General features: G+C 40.1%; 1 protein-coding gene across 4 annotated transcripts in view; it reads left to right on the top strand.

Moving 5' to 3' along the window:
- The window catches only part of Gpc6 (glypican 6), a 1,113,645-nt gene that overhangs the window by 1,080,982 nt on the left and 12,224 nt on the right, over window positions 1-20,439 (top strand). For all 4 annotated transcript variants that reach the window (XM_074043143.1, XM_074043144.1, XM_074043145.1 and 1 more), the window contains one exon: window positions 12,336-12,472. In XM_074043143.1, the coding sequence (XP_073899244.1) occupies window positions 12,336-12,472 (137 nt within the window). The remainder of the gene's footprint in view (window positions 1-12,335; window positions 12,473-20,439) is intronic.

Genomic DNA, 20,439 nt, shown 5'->3' with positions numbered 1-20,439 from the left:
AGGACAACCCATCTCTACCCTAAATGGCTTTAAAATTTAGATAAATCTGATTTGGCCCTACCATTTGCTGAATATTTTTCTGTACTGCATCTAAATGTGTATACATCTTTGTGAACACTCTTACTGTTTGGTAGAATCAGATTTACAATATCTTACTGAGGAAGGCCTTGCTTGATGATACAACTCTCAGTTGAGCAAAAAGATGCCTCTTGCTTCCTGGTAAATTCTAAGTATCTATAATGTTGCCAGGCATGGTGTCTCATTCCCGTAATTCCAACCACAGCGAGACACAGGTAGGAAGATCATAGTCCAAAGCCAACTGTGGCAAAATATGCAAAAGCCTACCTGAAAAATAGCCTAAGTCAAAAAGGGCTGGAGGTGTGGTTCAAAGTGATAGAGTGCTTGCCTAGCAAGTATAAGACCCTGAGTTTTAAATGCCAATAGTGCCAAATATATATATATATATATATATATGAACTATCTGAAGAGAAGAAGATCAAACTACACATCTATTTCTCAGCTTTGGTGTAGAAGAATTGAGCCCCAAACACTTGGAAGTAAATGATGAATTCGGAAATACTCAGTAATGCTTACGCTTACCCATAAGCATTGCTTAATTAGCAGACATACTTGAATGGCCTGGGTTTTGTTTCCTGAACATGAGATTTCAATATTTAGAGAATAACTTCACATGGTTATGAGCTTAACAGAATCGTGGTGTTACGTGATCATGTGTAGAAGTAGAGATTGAGCCTCTATATTTGGATTTTCCCAGTGTCATCAAAGCCCCTATGAAGAGGTTGTTTATTGAAAGGACTAGTCAGCAAGAATGGGAAATTTTCTACAATTCTAACATTCACCTACTTCCCATGTTGACAAAATTGGCAGTGTGAAGAATTAGTACTAATTTCTACATTATTCCTATTCAGAGGAGCTAGTCTCATACCACATAATCCTGTTGACTCTATCAGGAAATAGAGGAAATCTGTTTTTCAAACACAAAAAACTTTCCAAAGTTTTCATTCTATAATGATGATAGAATAGATGACGGTGGAAGCAGAGGTCAGTTTTTAAATCTCTCATCTGCTTCAATGCACTTTACATAACTTCTAGAAATAAGGAACTCCTCTTTGCTTGAGACCGTGCTGAGATCTCCTCATCCAGTTTTATGATGACTGCCTTCCTAATAACCTAACTCTTTGGAGATGTCTGTATCTACACAGACAAAAAAACACCTAAGAAATGGTAGGGGACAAAATTGGCCACCACGGTGGACAGAGCTGGTCTTCAAAACAGAGCACAAAGAGCAACAGAACAAAAATCATCCATACTCATGAGGTCAGAAATGGATCAAAATGGAGTGGACAGAGAAAAATAGAATCTGTTCTTGCAATATGAAGCCAGCTATAGGTCATGAAGGAACAGAGAAAAGCAAGAGATAAGTTGGGCCCGGTGTCAATGCCAATGTAAGGAGGAGGAACAAGACAGTTCTTATGCATAAAAGCCAGCTCCATTAAGACCCCCAGAACTTCCCAGAGAAGGTAAGCGACTTGCTTTAGGTCAAGCAGCAAATCCCAAATCCTCTGTCATTAGACATTGTTGTTTTTCACAGCAAACGGTTCAATGGTGTCTATGTGAATCTCAGTCAAGAATACTCTAGAAGTCTTGCACCATGGAAGCTCCTCTGAACTTCAGATTTCCATGATTCAGCAATAAAACCATTCCTGAAAGTCATCCACATTTTCAGTCTTGAGAAGTAAATATGCCACAATTCAGCTACCCATTGTGCAGAGTTATTTCTTGATTTCAAACAGACTGAATGACTTCCTATATTTTTCCCTTCACTGTTGAATTCAATAAATAGTAGTTCAATGTCAGACTGTGTCATCTCTCAAAGATGTGTGGAACACTTACTGTACTTGCTCACCTAAGTGCATTATCATAGGGAATAGGCACAACTAGGGCACAGGATACAAACATGAAGATTTGAAAGTTTGTTGTTTTCTTAAACTCTGCTGCAAAACGCTGACTTGAGTAGTAAAGGAAGATATGTCTGATGTTTCCCATATATGTTTCACTTTGAGGACCAGTGTTTTGTCAGAAAAGGATCCCATCTGTCTTTTCAGGGTCATGCCCTTCATACAGTATGATCATCTACCAAGAAACTCCAAACCTAAAGCCAGAGGGGATAATTCAGACTCTTTAAATTTTTTATCCAATTCCTCGCCCCCCGAGAAACTCAACAAAACTAAGCATTGTCTTTTGAATCTTCAAAGTCTCACTTGCCTCCTACTGGGCTTTTTATCTTTCCTTATTTTTCCTACAAAATGCATGAGCATTTGTCTCTTTGGGGAGTAATGTTAAAAGCGCCATGCCACAGGGGGAAAAATATGTCACATGGTAATACACTAGAAGTTGTTATTGAAATCCCTGGGAATGTATAGTGAAGCCCAGAATGTGGGGATGTTTTTGGGTTGCAGAGTGACTTGAGGACTCAGTGGAATAGTGAGTATATTATGTGGGCAAAATCTGCTTTAGGTTCACTGACAGACTGGATTCAACAGAACCCTGCTGTCATCCCCAAGACTTATTTAGAAGTTTCCTGAAAGAACACATGTTACAAGTGATTTCTTCACCACGCATTACAAAACTTACCCAAACATTACACTATAGACAAGGTTAGTATGAGACATGTAAAAAAGCACCAAAGAGTATCATCAACTCAAAATAAATGGAAAACTGGTGTTCCATTTTGAGTAGAGTGAGAAAAGCCATTACCAGAAGACATGGCTATGAGTCCAGGCTTCACCATACACAGAGCAAATAGATTAGACTTGTCTTACATGTCTGCTTCCTCATTGAATATCCTCTAATAGTAGGGAGACAGTATTTATAGATGTTTGGCCATGTCAGAAAAATTAGTATTCCCTCTGAGGCTGAGGAACTTTGAATACTCTACTCCAGACTCTGCATGCTTTCAAGTGAATGAGAGAAGTTGGGAACAGATATATTCCCAGACCTTGTTTGATTACTGGAGGAGTGTACATGACTTGAATCCCAAGGCAGACTCACACAGAGAGTTGAGGGACTTGGTGCTATAGGAGATGATCATTCTTCTCTAAGGTAAAGTTGGATGAGGTCACTGTCTCCAAAACTGGATTATTAAACCCTTAGGTTGCAAAAATGATTTTATGCATCGTGAATTCTCTTAACTTGACTCAGTAAAGTGGCATTGTCCATGAGGTACAAACCAGGCTGCCTTCATTTCTTTGAAGAGATTGTTTCCCAAAACTAACAAATGACCTTCAATCTATAAAATATTCACATTGTTTTTCCCTCATTATGTATTATTTATTGTATAGCCCTTTAAATATTAATTGTCTTTTTTTCTAAAGATATGGTATATATTATTTACATCTGATTACATTTTGTTTTCCTACAGATGAAATAGGCATATTGGAATCTTTCTGAAGTCATGAACAAGCAGGGTATAGGGCCAGGAAAATACAACAGGTAGCCGGGTGTGGGGTGTGTGTGAATTTTGGTCCAGGGAAGATTGACCGAGGACAGCAAGTGGTTCTTTCACAGTGGCTGCCCAGAGAAAGCCCAAAGGAAATAAAGGGTCCAGGGTAAAAAGCTTTTGGATCTTGGGTGAACAGGTAGACAGGTATAGGCAAATCTCTTGAAGAAGAAAGTTAAATTTGCCCCATCAAAGAATCCACATAGGAGACAAAGGTAACAACAGAATTCAAAACCACCTCAAATAAGAATTCTGGTGGTCACTTGCTTAGAAAACCAAAGGAATGGTACTGAGTATGTCATGTCTTTATAATGATTGTAAAGGCTCTTTAAGATAGAATCCATTCCAATTTTAGTTAAATTCTTGTGTTTTTCCCCAAGCCAAGATTGCCTTTGAGGTCTCTGAGGCTCTTCCACCATACTGTGTAAATGACACCTGGAATGACATTTGCAATGAAGTGAGCCTGGAATCCTAATTAGAGGGTTGGAGGGATCATCTGAGATCCCCTCTTGCTCTGAGGATAATCGGGTCAAGGAAATACACTTTTTTTTTACAGGCCTGACTGAACTTACCCATGTCTTCCTTACTCCCTAAAGGAGAGTCCAGATGGCAGTAGTTGTCACATAGTCAATAATTTTTGAAATCTTACTTCCCTTAGCACATAATTGGCAATGCTGCTCATGTATGTACTCATTCAACAAATATTATTAAGCACCCAGTACACACAAAGTTCTGTTTGTCAAGCCTCAGGTTATGGAGGACATACTACCCAGGAGTCACACATGTCTGCTGCCAAAGCCCACAGCACTGAGTAGCTAAAAGCAATGGATTCTGCATGGCTAAAAATACTCCTGCTCTTGGAGGTGAAAATTGGGAAGACATGGCACCTTCTTTTGTTTTTAATCCCTCAGGATAGAATAACTAATTATCCTGGCTGCTAATCATCCAGGGTTCAGCAGTCACAAAGAGCAAATATCAGCAAAGCCTTACTTTCTCAGGAGGGAATATGATGTTCCCAGAAAAGAAATTTCCAGACAAATTAATGTCAGTGCTCCTTCCTGCAGCTCTTTGCTTCCTCATGACTACGGACTTTGCTTCCCTGTTCTCCCCCACAGGGCAGAATTGAAGCCTTCAAGGGCAGCAAGAGGGACTCCACATCTTTGAATTCCCAGAGTCGAGTACAAAATCTGACTTATAAAGGTGTATAGCAAGTGTTTAATGAAGGAATACTAGCAACAAAAGTCTTTTTTTGTTTTGTATTTGGTCAATGTATTGGAACTTTTTCTAAATTGTGTTATAATTCCTTATCACATTCAACTGAGCTCACTGAATGTTACTGATTTTATTACTTGCTAAATCACTGATTCAAAATAAATCATGTAAGTCCCTATACGACAGACCAGTGATCCTCAAATTTTTTTTGGTCTTTCATTTATATCAACAGAATGTTCAAGATCATAGACACTGGGGTACTTTCAATTATTTGTGTATAATTTATATATTAGCACTACTGAACTAATATAGTCTGTATCTATGAAAATTGTACAAAAATAGAAACTTTTAAAGGACAAGCTAAAGATAGAGAATCTTTATTTTTACTTTGTAATGTTTCAGATCTGTCAAGAGTAAGCTAGAAGAAAGAATTTTAAATGTTTTCGCCACAAAGAAATGATAACTGTTTGAGGAGCTGTATATGCTTACCCTGACTTGGAACATGACCCCGCAGTGTACCCCGCATCAAAACATCACATGACACGGTGTAAATATGAACCATTGTTATGCCTCAACTAAAATAATCAAAGGTTTTTAGCTGGGTGTGGTGCCTAGTTATAATCGTATCCCTTAGGAGACTGAAGCAGGAGGGTCTTAATTCCAGACCAGCATGGACTACATAGCCTGACCTGTCTTAAATTTTTTTTAATTTTTTAGAGATAAGGGCAAAATAGTTTCTGCCAGGTATCTAGGGGGTGGGGGGAAGAGGGAGGGGGCGGGAGGGTAAGGGAAGGGATGGGGGAAGGGGGGAGAAACTACCCAAACATTGTATCCACATATGAATAAAAAATTTGTTTTAATTTTTAAAAAGAGAAAATGAGCCCTTACCCATTATTTCACTGTATTCAATTTCAGTTCTACGCAATCAACTACAGTTTGAAAATGTTAAATGGAAAATTCCAGAAATAATTTGAGTTTTAAATTGCCTGCTTTTCTGAACAGTGTGATAAAACCTCACACCGTCCTGCTCCACCCCACCCAGGATGGGGTTCATTCTTTATCCATGCTGTAGATGCCACCCACCTGACATGCTGACGGCTCGGTGATCAAGGAGCACACACGGCAGATGACAGTCCTCCCGGTGTGTCATCAGAAGGTCAATAGCAGCCTAAGGCTGTGTCACAATGCCTCTGTCATTCACCTCACTTCATCTCGTAATGTAGGCAATGTATTATTTCACATCATCCAGGAGGCAAGATGAGTACAGTAATAATGAGATATTTTGAAAGAGAGAGAACATATTCACCTCACTTGCATTGTGGTACCTTGTTATAACTGTTCGATTTTATTTTGTTATTGTGTTAATCTCTTCCTATATGTAGTTTATAAATTAAACTTTATCATAGGTATGTATATGTAGATAAAAGCATAACGCATAAATGGTTTAGTACTATCTATGGTCTCGGGCACCTGTGGGAGTCTTGGAACATATCCTCCACCAATAGGATGACTATCATATTCATTTTATTGTTGTCCACATGAGCTTGTATTGTTTGAAACAAAAGAAATCCAAAGTTTCTTTTCAACAATCATTTATGTCACTACTCCATTGAATGAGTTAGTTAACCATCTAATCTTTTTTTTTTATTCATATGTGCATACAATGCTTGGGTCATTTCTCCCCCCTGCCCCCACCCCCTCCTTTACCACCCACTCCACCCCCTCCCTCTCCCCCCAACCCCCTCGATACCCACCAGAAACTATTTTGCCCTTATTTCTAATTTTGTTGAAGAGAAAGTATAAGCAGTAATAGGAAGGACCAAGGGTTTTTGCTGGTTGAGATAAGGATAGCTATACAGGGAGTTGACTCGCATTAATTTCCTGTGTGTGGGTGTTACCTTCTAGGTTAATTCTTTTTGATCTCACCTTTTCTCTAGTACCTGTTCCCCTTTTCCTATTGGCCTCAGTTGCTTTTAAGGTATCTGCTTTAGTTTCTCTGCATTGAGGGCAACAAATGCTAGCTAATTTTTTAGGGGTCTTACCTATCCTCACCCCTCCCTTGTGTGCTCTCGCTTTTATCATGTGCTCAAAGTCCAGTCCCCTTGTTGTGTTTGCCCTTGATCTAATGTCCACATATGAGGGAGAACATACGATTTTTGGTCTTTTGGGCCAGGCTAACCTCACTCAGAATGATGTTCTCCAATTCCATCCATTTACCAGCAAATGATAACATTTCGTTCTTCTTCATGGCTGCATAAAATTCCATTGTGTATAGATACCACATTTTCTTAATCCATTCGTCGGTGGTGGGGCATCTTGGCTCTTTCCATAACTTGGCTATTGGGAATAGTGCCGCAATAAACATGGGTGTACAGGTGCCTCTGGAGTAACCTGTGTCACAGTCTTTTGGGTATACCCCCAAGAGTGGTATTGTTAACCATCTAATCTAACCAATGAATATCTTTAACCACGCACATGCTCTTTCCATACACTAAGGGGGAGGTGCCGTGCAACCCTTCCCACTGTGGAAGTCTTACCCTTTCCATAGGTTCACTGAGAAGTAGCCACTACCAACTGGACTGACTGAAATATCAAGCTCTAGATTAAATATAAGGAAAGTTTAGTTCCCCTTTTATTTTTATACTTAAAAAAACAGAAAAAGAAGTCCCAATGTCTTCATCCTGCATCAGTGAATTACTTGGCTGTCCCTGGAGATGCACACACAGCATCATCACCAACCCAGCACACATGCGTGAAGACCAGGGCTGCAGGGAATGACATGATTAAGCCTACTGGTTAAGAGTACCTGTCTGAAAGTTTACATTTGAACTGAATCTCATCTCCACCATTTATTTAGATGCATGACAAGTTTCTAGCATCCCAAAGCCCTTGTTTTCCACTTGTACAAAGGGTGTAATAATAATATTGCATTAAGACAGAATTGTGAAGATTGAACAAGAGGGCCTTAGTTCCATGAAAACTCAGTAGTCCTTTCACCGTGGGTCAGTGACTGCCCTAGGTTGAATCTAGCTAGGCTCTTAAAAGCATGTGCCTCACAACGAAGTCTTATTTCTTTCCCAAATTTTCATTATTTTTATCTTTTTCAAACACTACTAAAATGGCTGAAAAGATAGTAAAATGAACATCAATATACTCCTTTAGTAAACACAATAATGGTTAAGGTTTTTTTTTGTTTTGTTTTGTTTGTTTTTAAGAAAGTAAAAGACATAATGATATTTTATCCCTAAATATCTTAGCATGAATCTCCTAAAAGCCAGTTTCCTAGAGCCACAATATCATCATCACACTTAAGGAAATTACCAGCAATTCAATAATATCAACTGCTATCTTTTTTTTATTCAAAATTCCCCGGTTATCTCAAAACTCTCTTAGAGCTGGGTGCCTTCCGCCAAATTCAGGATTCAGTCAGTCTTACATATGACATTTGGTTGGTATGCTTTGGAGTTTCTTTTCATCCAGAACAGTCTTCCTGCCTTTATTGATTTATTTATTTTCTTGAGCTCTTTTGAGGAGTTGAGGGCAGTTGTCTTATGTAATCTCTCGTTCACTAGATGCGTCTGATCATTTATTTATTGTGTTAGTTTGTTCCTTTATCCCTAGTATTTCCTGTAAACTAGAATTTAAGTCAGAAATATCATGAGATTCAAGTTAAATATTTGGGTTAAAATTATTTCTTACACTGTCAGATAAAAAAGTGTCTGAATGGTCCTTCTCTATGTTGTTTGATTTTTCTCATCTCTGTTTTTAGCAATCATTCTGCCTTGTCACCTTCCTCCCTGTTTTGTCTAACTGTGCAATTGTATATTGATGGCGCTATCTCCCCATAGAGTGCTTTTCATGGTCCTTTCAATGACCCTAAACTAAAACGTATGCCTCCATTAAAATCAATAGTTGAAACTGTCACAAATCAGAAAACATTCCAAGTAAGTTCTAAAAGAGGGCTCAGATTTTTCCTGTGAGACCGACTATATAGATTTGGATCCAGTTCTGTGGAATAACAGAAACTGTTAATGTTCAGAATCTATCAATAGTGTAGGTGAAAAATTAATATCTATACATTACTCATATACATTACTCATAGAACAGTATCACTCATGTAATAGTGGACGAATGGTAAACACCATTTGCAAGTGTTGGTAAGAGTGAATTCACCCAAGAACAACTCACCTGGGAGTCAGAGAAAAAATTCTGTTATAATTTTATATTTGATTAAAGGTCTCTGTTTCTGTCCGGTTTGTGTTACTAATGAATTAAGGCTCAGTGTTATCATCAATAATCTATTTGTACTAAGAAAACTTGTCAGCTTAATGCTTAGCTCACAGTTCTATGCACTTAAGTTCCAGGAAAACAAAACAGAAAACCAAAACTCAGGTCTGGAGTTTCAGCAAAGCAGTTACATGTGTTATTCAGAAATCAAAAAGTAAGTAGAATGAAAAAATATTTCCAAACCATGTGAGAATTGAAAAACTTTCCTGATACTGAAAAATAAGTGGGCATCATGGAGACCGACTTTAGAATTACAGGCATGTTCTTTCCTGGTGGTTAAGGGCGTGCGTTTGTTCAACTGTCTGCCTCGCCATCACAGTCTGGAGGTGAATTGGCCAGTTTCCGTGCAGAATGTTAAGACAGCATTTACATTTCTCACTGCACCTTGTTATCTCCTTCAACTGCACAGCAAAAACACAGAGCTAAGAAAATGCCAGAGGGAGCACATCCTGTTTATGAAATGTGTCATAGTGTGAGTGATCTGGGGGAGGACTACATACCCATCCCTGCAAGGGGCTCCTCATGTAGTGAAAGCAACTCCCCAACTCCCCCCCAGCCCTGCGGGGATGAAGAACACACATTATGGTGATATTGTCTATGACCATGTAATAGGATGGGACGATTAAGCCTATTATTGCAACTGGTATTTATTGAGCACCTACTATCTGCTGAGATGTGTGAGCAAATCATCCTGGCACTTGCCAGTTTTAGTAGGTGGCACTGACCAGCAACTAAGTTCAGGTTTGGGATTGTTGTCCCTCAACCCTTCCTAAGTACAAAGAGTAAGACAAATTACAAACCTATCGCTCTCATCTGGAAGCATGGAGTCTAAAAGAATTGCCAAAGGAAGCCACACATCAGAGTTTGGAGAGGTCAAGGCCTAAGACCACACAGAAGGTTGAGTCTGAATCTAACTAGAGCCAGAAAATGAGCCTCGAGGAAGACAGTGGTTAAGTTTGACTTAAAGAATGAACACAAGGTTCACAGTTAAATGCTGTAACAACTAAGAGAGATGGAGGTGGAACACTGACACAGGTATTCTTTCTGTGGGTGTCAGCATCTGGCTGAGACCCCCACAGCACACAGGTGAGATTTTTTAGTATGAAATAAGGAGAAAGGAGAATGTGCGTTCTGGTTGTGCTTTGATATGAGACAAGATAAAACTGGCAGTGTTTCAGCCCTAAAGATGGCGATTGTTTTCTGAATTAAATATAAATGTGTAATACCTATTTTTTCCCCCTCAAGGGTTTGTGTTAAAAAAAGAGTGAGAATGAGTGTTCTAGGGGTGATAACCCTTGTTGAAGGTTAGGGACACCAATGTAGACACCCTGCAGAACAAATAAAATGTGAGGGATTTTTTTCCCACATGTTTAATTTTGAAAAACTAAATCAAACCTACTGAAAATTGCATTGTAAGAAAATTGTAAGCTCTCCACCTAGACGAGCCAATTATTAAAATTTTGTCACATTTACTTTTTCTGTCTTTCTCTACACATATGTGTATTGATTACTACATTTATTTATTATTCAACTGTTGTAGAGTAAGTTGTGAAAAGCATACCTCTTTAATTCTAAATATCCCAGTGTGTATCACCTAAGAACACACCGTTCTCCTAAATTACCACAGTGTGATCCTACTGTTGATAAATTTAACTTCACCTATTAGTGAGTCAGTACACAAATTTTGCCCACTATCTCAATCATATCCTTTACGGCCATTATTTTTCTAACCTAGAATTCAATTGAGAATCATGTGTCCTATGTGTCCTATATCATTTCTCTTATTCTTGATCTGAAAGAGTTTCTCAGCCTTTTTAATTCTTCGTGACTGACATTTTAGAGTAATGGCTACCTGCTATTTAGAATGTCTCTTGACTTGGGTTTGTTGGATACACCCTCATGATTACATTCAGGGTGTGAATTTTTGGTTGCGAAGCTATGTGCCTTTCTTGACACCTTTTATCAGGAGATACACAATACCAATTTGTCGTATTTGATCACTCGGTGAAGGTGGAGACTTGCTAAGTTTTTGCACTGTAAAATTACCAATTTAACTTTGTAATTAATAGGTAATCCATGGTTGGTACTTGGCAGTTGTGTAAATAGACTCACCAGATGTTCACCTATCATCTTTTGCATCTGTGTGAGCTTCCTAGAGCCCCTGTAACAAAGTACCACTAAGTAGGTAGTGTAAAATGACAGAAATTGCTCATAGTCCTGGATGTGAGAAGTCTGAAGTTGTGGTATCTTCAGGGTTTGTTCCTTCTGAGGACTGTGAGAAAGGACAGGCCTCTCTTCTTGACTTGTCGATGGCCACCTTCTTTCTGTGTCTCTTCAGGTCATTTTCCCTCTATGTTTGTCTCTGTGACACCAATCATACTGAATTGGAGCCTCTTCCAGTGACCTGTCACTTCTGTAAAGACCTAATCTCAAAATAAGGTCATATTCTGAGGTACTACGGATAATGACTTCAAAAATATGGATTTATGGGGATAAAATACAACTCATAACTGGTGCATTTTGCTCATGAGTGGACTGTCCCAATGTTTGCATAGACAGAATAGGAAATCAGGACTCTTACTGCATGAACTTAGATTTCATTATGGAGCCAAGATGGTATTGACTCCCTTGCTTACCCTCCCCACAGGTTAGAAATCAGTGCTCAGCCTTTACTCTCCAAAGCACTGAGACTGAGCTTCTCCTGCCTCTGTCCTCAGGGCTGTGCATCGTACACTCACTTGTACTTCGAGTGACTCTTCTCTTGCAGTGCTGAAGATTTTGAAGTGGGTTTGGTTTAGGGCTCACCATCCAAGTGCTTGCTGTATGAGTTTGTTGATCGTACTAGAGCAGAGGTTACTAGCAGCTGAATTAGTGACAATATTTATTCCTTGCAGAAACAAGTAGTCTGTTGGGGGAAATGTTTTATTTCTCAATGCATTGTTTTGGAGCATTTCTCTGGCATTCAGGCAAATGAATTTGAAAGCACACACTTAGGAGGTTTGCAGTAGGGACTCTCAGCAGGAGACACTTCCTTAGTTTTTAATTCAAAGGATGGAAGGACAGAGAAAAGGGAAAACAGTGAGCCAATTACCTGAACACTCTGCCAGAAGCTAGAGAAAGATGCAGGAGGGGGTGTTGGAGGGTGGTGCTTTCCTGGGCAATGAACACTGTGGTAGCAAGATGTCTTTCTCTTCAAAATGATAGTCTGTGTCCTTCCCATCCCAGATCTGTAACATTCATCTCCGTTACGTCCTTGTGTAGAAGTGGGTGAAGTCTGAGGGGGTTGCTCACTTGCTTTCCTTGATTTCTTGATCAGGTCACAGACATAAAAGAGAAATTGAAGCTTTCTAAAAAGGTCTGGTCGGCATTACCCTACACCATCTGCAAGGATGAACGTGTGACAGCGGGCACATCCAACGAGGAGGATTGCTGGAATGGGCACAGCAAAGCCAGGTGAGCTGCCTCCACGTGCAGACGGGGCACAGTACACCCAGCCCTGCAAGTCTCCCCAGCACAACTCTGTAGACCTGTTTGTGCAAAAAGCAACAAAGGGTGGAGGAACAGGGCAGCATCACTCAGTAACAGCTGTTGAGTGACAGGCCTGAGGCACCTGAGAAAAGTTACTCTTAAGCATGGGATCCTTGTTCTGAATGCCTTGCTTCTGGATGAGGACAGAGGGATGGTGACAGAAGCCAACTTACACATAGCCTGAGATCACAAAGAGCCCTTTTATGTTCACTTAATGACTTTAAGATAGCAGAGCTATTTTTATCCAGAGTTAAATTCGCAAGGCTCTTTTTACTTTTTTCTTTTTTGTAATCACTAGTTAAATAAAAAATGGCAATTCAACTGTAGATTTTCCCCCTTGGAGAAAAAAAAATTGAAGTGTTCATTGAGAAGATAAAAGAAGATGGCTAAAGACCACAGGGGAAAGGACCTCATGGGCCCCAGGCCTTGGGAGGGCCTACCAGAAACTCTGGACAAGAGATGGCTCTGATGTCATCTTCCTGCAATGCCCTTTGATAAAAAAAAAAAAAAGTTGTGAATGTGTTGCTTCAGCTCAGAAATGAACTTGGTCTGGATTTGGATGGGGTGGAGGAGTCGGATGGGGAGTCTGGCTGTGAGTTGGCAGGTGGGGCAGGATATAAGGAGAGGGATCTACCAGAGCCCTCATCAGTGGGGCTGCAGGTGGGTGCAGCAGCTGGTAAATTGGCTCAAGGAATCTTTGAGGACTGACCAGCAGGTGGAGAAGCTAAAAGGGGAGTCTGTTCTGGGGTCTTACTGCTTCAATGGGAACAAGAAGTTGTGTGAATAGTAAGTTCAGAAGAATCCACAGAAGGTAAGCAGAAATTGCAAAAGAGGTGTACATTAGGTGTTATTTCTTACACTGCTGCATTGCAGTTTTTAGCATGCATTGGTATGATATTACTAATCACATCAAGAAGAGCCTAGCAAGGGGAAACCAAGAAAGAGCTGTGACCATTTCAAGTTGTCCAAGATACCAATGTTCAAATCTTAGATCATGAGAGTAGAGAACAGAAGGATATTCATGATATTAACAACATGCCACTTAAAAATACTTCGTGTTTTATAGTCTCTGGCCTTTTAGGAAGGAAACCTTTGGGCACCAAATTCAGTACTGAATGAACAGCTTTGAAAGTTTCTGTTCCCAATGACTCTACAGAAAGATACTGGAAAGGAGGAGTAGGTGACCTAATGCATAAGTGCTTGACTTTATGAGCTGCTCTGTCACCTGCTATGTCTACTTTTCAGCTCAGGCTCCAGGGAACCCATGGGCAGTCATACAGGTTGTTGAATATTAGCACATATGTGACTGCTTACAAAAGGAAATATGAAGAATGGGTCATGATTGCAGGTAGGAAAAGCAACTAAACTCCACCAAGAAACGAATGGGAACAGAAAGACCACTGAAGTAAGAGCTACAAGGAAGGGGTAGGGGCTGAAGTTCTAGAGAGCCTGGCTAGCAAGTGTGAGGCCATGAGTTCAAACGCAATACTAGAAATAAATAAATAATAAAAACAAAAACAAGAGCTACTGCAGGTCAGAATTGCTATCCAAGTTCCTCATTGGGGAAATGAGGCAAGACAGGTGAGAGTCCATGGACACCCAGCTAACAAGGCTGAAAGCTGAAAATGTCTCACCTGTTAGCCTGGTAGTCGTCTTTCCCCCTCCCCACCCTCTTGGTGGTACTAGGGTTTGAACTCAAGACCTCATGCTTGCTAGGCAGGGACTTTATCATTTGAGGCACACTCTCAGCCCTTTTTGCTTTTAGGTATTTTTCAAATAGGGTCTTAGGTTTGTGCCCTAGTCCACCTGGACTGCGATCCTCCTATTTATGCTTCCTGAATAGCTGGAGTGATAGGCATGCGCCACCAGGCCCAGCTTTTGTTGGTTGGGGTGGGGTCTCACAAACTTTTTGCCTAGGCTGGCCTCAAACTGCAATGTTCCCAATCTCTGCCTTCCCTGTCCTCGAGTAGTTAGGATTATAGGCATGAGCCACCATGTCTGGCCTAGCCCAGTGTTCTTTTGACAGCAGTACCTTCCCCCTTCAACATGTAACAGCTGAATACTACCCTGGCCAAGTTAAGAGAACAAACGAAATGGATTCTCAAGTCTATAAAAGATTGAGGGGGTCTGCACTGTTCATTCCGTCCCTATGCCATTAGCAGTATATTATTTAGAATACAATAAAGTATTGTATATACTTATACAATAAGTATATTGTTTTGACAATTGAATATATTGTCAAATATTCGTGACTCAAATTATGCTCCCATTGAAAAAAATTACAATTCCAGGTAATTTCCTTTTTTTTTTTAATTCTTCCACTGGAAGAATATTACAACTTTATTTTCACTAGCATAGTAAATAAATAATACAGACTTGTTGAATTAGATTTAACTGAAGTTTTGTTTCATCCAAATGTTAATTGATCTAGAATCACACAAGACATTTTTCACTTAATGAAATTCTACTAAACTATTTTGAAAGTTGAAGAATCCATTTGATGGGGAGAGCTTAATCAGTGGGTACTAAGTTATGGAGAGGAGAAGTAAGTTCTGGTGTGCTATTGCACGGGAGGTGACTGTAGCCAGTGATGCTGTACTGTATATTTCAAAAAAACTAGAAGAAAGGATTTTGAATGTTTTTACCACAAAGAAATGATAAATCTTTGAGAAGATAGATAAGCTTACCCTATATTAAACATTACAGACTATATAGCTATATAAAAATATCAAGAGATCCCATAAATATGTACAATTTTATATGTCAATTAACATTAATCAACACAATAACTAAGTCCATTTGTAATTTAGACAATAGCATTCCCCCACTTTAAAGTATGGATTGTAAGTAGATAGGCATTTTTAAATGTTTATGAATGGTGTAAAACAAAGTAAAAAAGGAGAAACAAAGGTTATTCTTATCAAGTATGTGAAGTAAAAGAACTAGAAACTTCATATAGTTTAAAAATGTATCAACATGTGTTCATGGATACGGAACACAGTTATCTGTTAGGATTGAAAGGGTGTGGTGGTCTGGAGTTTATAAACCAAAGCCTTTTTGCTGAAGTCTCTGATAAGCCAGATAGATTCTTCTCTCCTACATTCTATCCATCAGACTCCTTCAGACACATTCTTCTGTTTGCACCCATTCTGGCAGCCCTTTTGTCCTAAGTATTTGATTAGGCTTCTCTCCCACCACCCACATTGCTCCCAATTCTTTTCTGATTGCTCCTGCATAGTTCTCGACATCCTTGATTCTGAAATATACTTATTTCAGATTTTAACATTTCTGAAATCAAAATGACTCCAGTGAATATGTTCATTTACTCCAGTGATTATCTTACTTTCCTAAAAGCTGTTATTAAAATAATGGTACCTGTTGAAAGTGATAAAATAGAACAAAGTATGCATACACACAGTTGCTTTGGGCAGCCACAGATGCAATCTGCAGTGTTTGAGACTGTGATCCAGGGTGTATGAGCAGTGGCTGTCCTAGGATACGAACCCACTTCCATTCTACCACTACACACATCTCTGACAAATCTCACTCTGCTCTGGTGCGAAACAAATTGCAGCTGTGCCCGATGGTCCTATCAGCATTTAAATCTTCATTCTGACACTGAGAAAATGTGGTCAAAAGAACTTCTTCCCTGCTTCCTCTTCCTTTGCCAACTTCCTAGAACAATGTGAAGATTGTTGGGATGTCTATGAAAAGAGTTTGTAAATGCTACTCAAGCTTTGATGTGCCAGCTAAACTCTTGGTAAAAATGCAGATTCTGATTCAGTAAGTGTTGTGATCTGAATTTTGTTCCCCTTCAAAACACATGTTGAAATCCTAAGCTCCAGTATAATATAGTTGCACTCTCTCTCGATTTCTCTCTCTCTCTCTCTCTCTCTCTCTCTCTCTCTCTCTCTCTCGCTCTCTTTCTCTTTCTCTTTCCTCTTCTTTCTTCTCTCTCTTGCTGTTCTTTTTCCTGTATCTCTCTTCCTCTCTCTCTGCTATGTGAGGACAGAGTAAGAAGGCAGCCTCTGTAAGCCAGGAAGAGACACCCCAGATACAGAATCTTTCAGCACCTTGATCTTGGATGACCCAGGCCCCTAGAACTGTGATAAATAAGTGTTTAAGCTATCAGCCTACAGTTTTTGTTTTTTGTTTTTTTGTCATACACGTCTGAGCTAACTAAGACAGTGAGTCTGAGGTAGGACCTTAGTGAGGCTCTGCATTACTAACAAGCTCCCTGGGGATGCAGCTAATGCTGGTCCAGGGACCAAACTTTGAGTAGCAAGGTTCTCAGGTAGGACTACTAGAACTAGTACATAAAAATACCAGACAACAAATGGAACACACTTCTAAAAAGAAGCCTGAAATTCAGATAGAACTGGCAGTCCTGTGTTTTACCTGTCAGCACCTATTAATCTGTAAGATATTCCCTTCTCAGTTGACATACCAGCCTCAGGGAGCATATCACAGGTTCTTGTTTTCTTTTTGCCTTCACTGATACCTTTGATGGTTCCTTTAATGGGGCTTTCTTACGTTAAAGACAACAGGAGCAATATAGACAGAAGGTCACATCGTTCAAGTGTAATGTTACCCACCAAGGATAGGTAAGGTCGAAATCATCTTGACAATGAATTACTGAATCTTCGCAATGGGTCAGGATGGAATTTTCCGTTGGAAATACAGCACAGCCACCATGATGCAGGACATAGTCCCGGACAAACCTCAAGTCTCCAATGGTGGATTGCAATGACTGGTGAGAACAAATACTTTGAATCCTGAGTCCTTGGTCAGAATTTGATTCAATGAGTATCTTAGTCAACTCAGAGTGCTATCATAAAATACCATAGGTACCAGCAGGGTTGAGTGCTGGTGAGGGCTTCTTCCTGAACATCCTGTAGATGACTGCTTTCTTCCATATCTTCACAAGGTGGAGAGCGCTTTTGTCCCTTCCTCTTCTTCTATTCCCATCACAGGGCTCAAATCTCATGATCTCATCCAACCCTAATCACCTCCCAAAGTCCCCACCTCCAAACACCATCTTATTGGAGATAGGGGTTCAGTCCGTGAATCCTGGAGGCACATAAACATTTGCTTCATAGCAATTAATGCTCAGAAGAACTACCTCAAGATTTTTCCTTAGTGCTCACAACAGTGTCTATCACCTGAGAAGGCCAGATGCACCTTCAGTGACCAACAGGAAGTGAGTCTGCAAGTGGAACTTCTACTTCTCCTATTTTTCACTGACCCAGGTAACTTCTCAAGGGAAAATGCGAGAAGACACAGGAAAACTCTAACTCCACACAGACAGACAGGAACTGAAAGGAAGCTAGTAAGTTACAGAAGAAAATCGATAATAATCTAGAAGACCAAAGGAAAAAAAAATTAAAGACTCGTGTTCAGGTTACAAATCTAGGCCTCCTCAAGTTCCCAGGGTGAATCTGGACACCCTAGGAGGACTTTTGCAGTCATCAGTCACTCCTGAGAAGGGTGCCTGGACAGCCACTGGCCAGAATGAGCTGTCTGCACAGGAGCTGGAAAAGAATGATTAGGTGGGAGACAGAAAAGCATAGGCTCAGAAGGAAATAAAACTTTTATGTGGTTAGCATAGCCAGGGCAGAACTCTGTCAGGCAGCAGCAAAAGGAAAAGCAAAGCTCACTCGTGTTCACATAGGCTCTTACCTTTTGCTCACGGAAAGGTAGATTTTTGCTCTTTTAGGCCGTGGTTATATTAAACTACATCATCTATATCTTCCTTTAGGATCATTTCCTTTTTATTGGCATACTTTTTCTAAACTCACAGGCATTAAGAAGAGGAGTATTTGTAGAAAATGAGTTGGAATAGGAAGAATGCACACGAATGCCCCCATGTGGGTTACCTGATAGGATGTAAATTATTTGAGGGCTTTCAGGGTCCTTGAATCAGACATCTCCAGACTCCTCCCTCACCCCATAAAACTGGCAAAACGGCTTTCCAATTTTGCTACGTGTAAGCCAGCGTTTAGCTGTCAATGTATCCTTTTCCTAAAATGCCTTCTAAGGCAGGCAATCAAGGAGCTGGCTGAGGGACAAGGATTAATTGGATCTGTTGGAGACATGGCTTTTTCAAGGAACCTCTGCTATATTTCAAGGCACCTCATCGTCCCAGAAATACTGTGTCCCTAAGGAAATCCTTCCTGAGGCCAACAGGTAAACACAGTAAATTGTAAGAAGTAGGAAAAGTAGAAAAATCTAGAAAATAGATGAGTCACTTTCACTAGTCACCCTGTGGATTGTCTAACCAAAGAAAATAGCAAGTAATGACTGGATAAGTCTGAGCAGAAGGAAGGAAGGCTAACTGATGCATGGTGATGAGAAATCTGTCAAGATAGTGACTCGGCAGGTCTGGCAGGACAATATAGTTTGAGTCAGATGGCAGAATATGTTCCAAAGCACTATAGCTACATTTTAAAGAGCTGTAAAATATTCGATGTATACCCAGCCAGGCAAACATGTTGGGAAGGTGGGAATTCTGTCTAGGAAAACAGCTGGCATCTGGCACGTGGCATTCTCAAGTGCTTGTTTCCCTTCGCCTTGCACCCAGGGAAGAAAGCATCCAAGGAGTCTCCCTGGCTGTCCTCGGGGAGAGGAAGCTATGTGAACCCCTTGAAAGTGGTGTTGAGCAGAGGTAGCTACAAATAAGAGGAAGGGAATAGGTTGCTGGTGGCACAGCAGCCCTGGAAACTGGCTCAAAGTCTTCTTTTCTATCCATTCTGTAGTTTGGTGACTCCCATTTTATCAAGAAAGGATGGGTTTGGGGAGTTCCTGCCAATGAGTTAAGCAGCTAAGCCAAAGAATTTAGCTTGTGCTCACTGCAGCAGTGATGCACTGTGTGTTCTCCAAGAGTTCTAAGCCATTTCCTGCCTCCCATTCTCCAGCTGGAGCCCAGCCACATTCATGAATTAAGGCTTTAAAACTTTGATTCTGCTACTGTCAGCCACTGCTGAGGAACAAGTTTGGCATTTGGGGAAGTCATGTGAACCACTTAATTTGCATAAAATGCATTAGAATTGCAGAGTGAATAATGAAATAAAGTAGCTAAGGTACTTGCCCAGGGGCACACTGTCCTAGAGAGATCTCAGGTGTGCAGGGTCACAGCTGGTGAGCCTCTGACCATGCTCAGTGTCACATATCATGGAATACCTACTGCTACAGGCAATGTCTTTAAGAATTCACAGTCCTCAAGGATGTTTAAATCCACTTAAAGAAAAAGGTCACAGTATGCATTAGGTGATACTACTTACCTGCCAGGTAGAATAGAAAGGAAAAAAAAGCGTAACCTATATCAAGAACTTTTAAAGTTATACTTAATTGTGGTAAAGTATACCGAACATAAAATTTACCATTTGACCATTGTACACTGTATAGTTCAATAGTACTGAAGTCTGACCGATGGTAGCATCACCCTCATCCTTCTGCAGAACTTTTTAATCTTCCCAAACTGAATCTCTGTACCCATTAAACCTTTAACAGTGCCCCACCCCCATGCCTCTCTCCCCGGCCCTGGTGCTCATCACCCTATTTTCTACCTCTATGAACTTGGCCACTCTAAGTACCTCATTAGTGGAATTACACAGTGTTTGTCCTTTTGTGAAACCTGATTTCACTTAGTTGATTATCTTCAAGGTTTATCCATGTTGTACCACCTGTCAGAATTTCTACCCCTTTTAACACTGAATATATTTCCATTGTATGTAAATACCACACTTGCACTATATCCATTCATCCATCAATGAGCACTTGGGTTATTTTAACCTTTGGCCTTCTATGAATAATACTGCTATGACCAGCACTGTGCAAATACTTGTTTCAGCCCTTGCTTTCAATTATTTGGAGTATATACCCAAAGGTAGAAT

The sequence above is a fragment of the Castor canadensis genome, chromosome 10 (assembly GCF_047511655.1).
Source record: "Castor canadensis chromosome 10, mCasCan1.hap1v2, whole genome shotgun sequence".
Lineage (NCBI taxonomy): Eukaryota > Metazoa > Chordata > Mammalia > Rodentia > Castoridae > Castor > Castor canadensis.
This window is presented reverse-complemented; position numbering and strand designations above follow the sequence as displayed.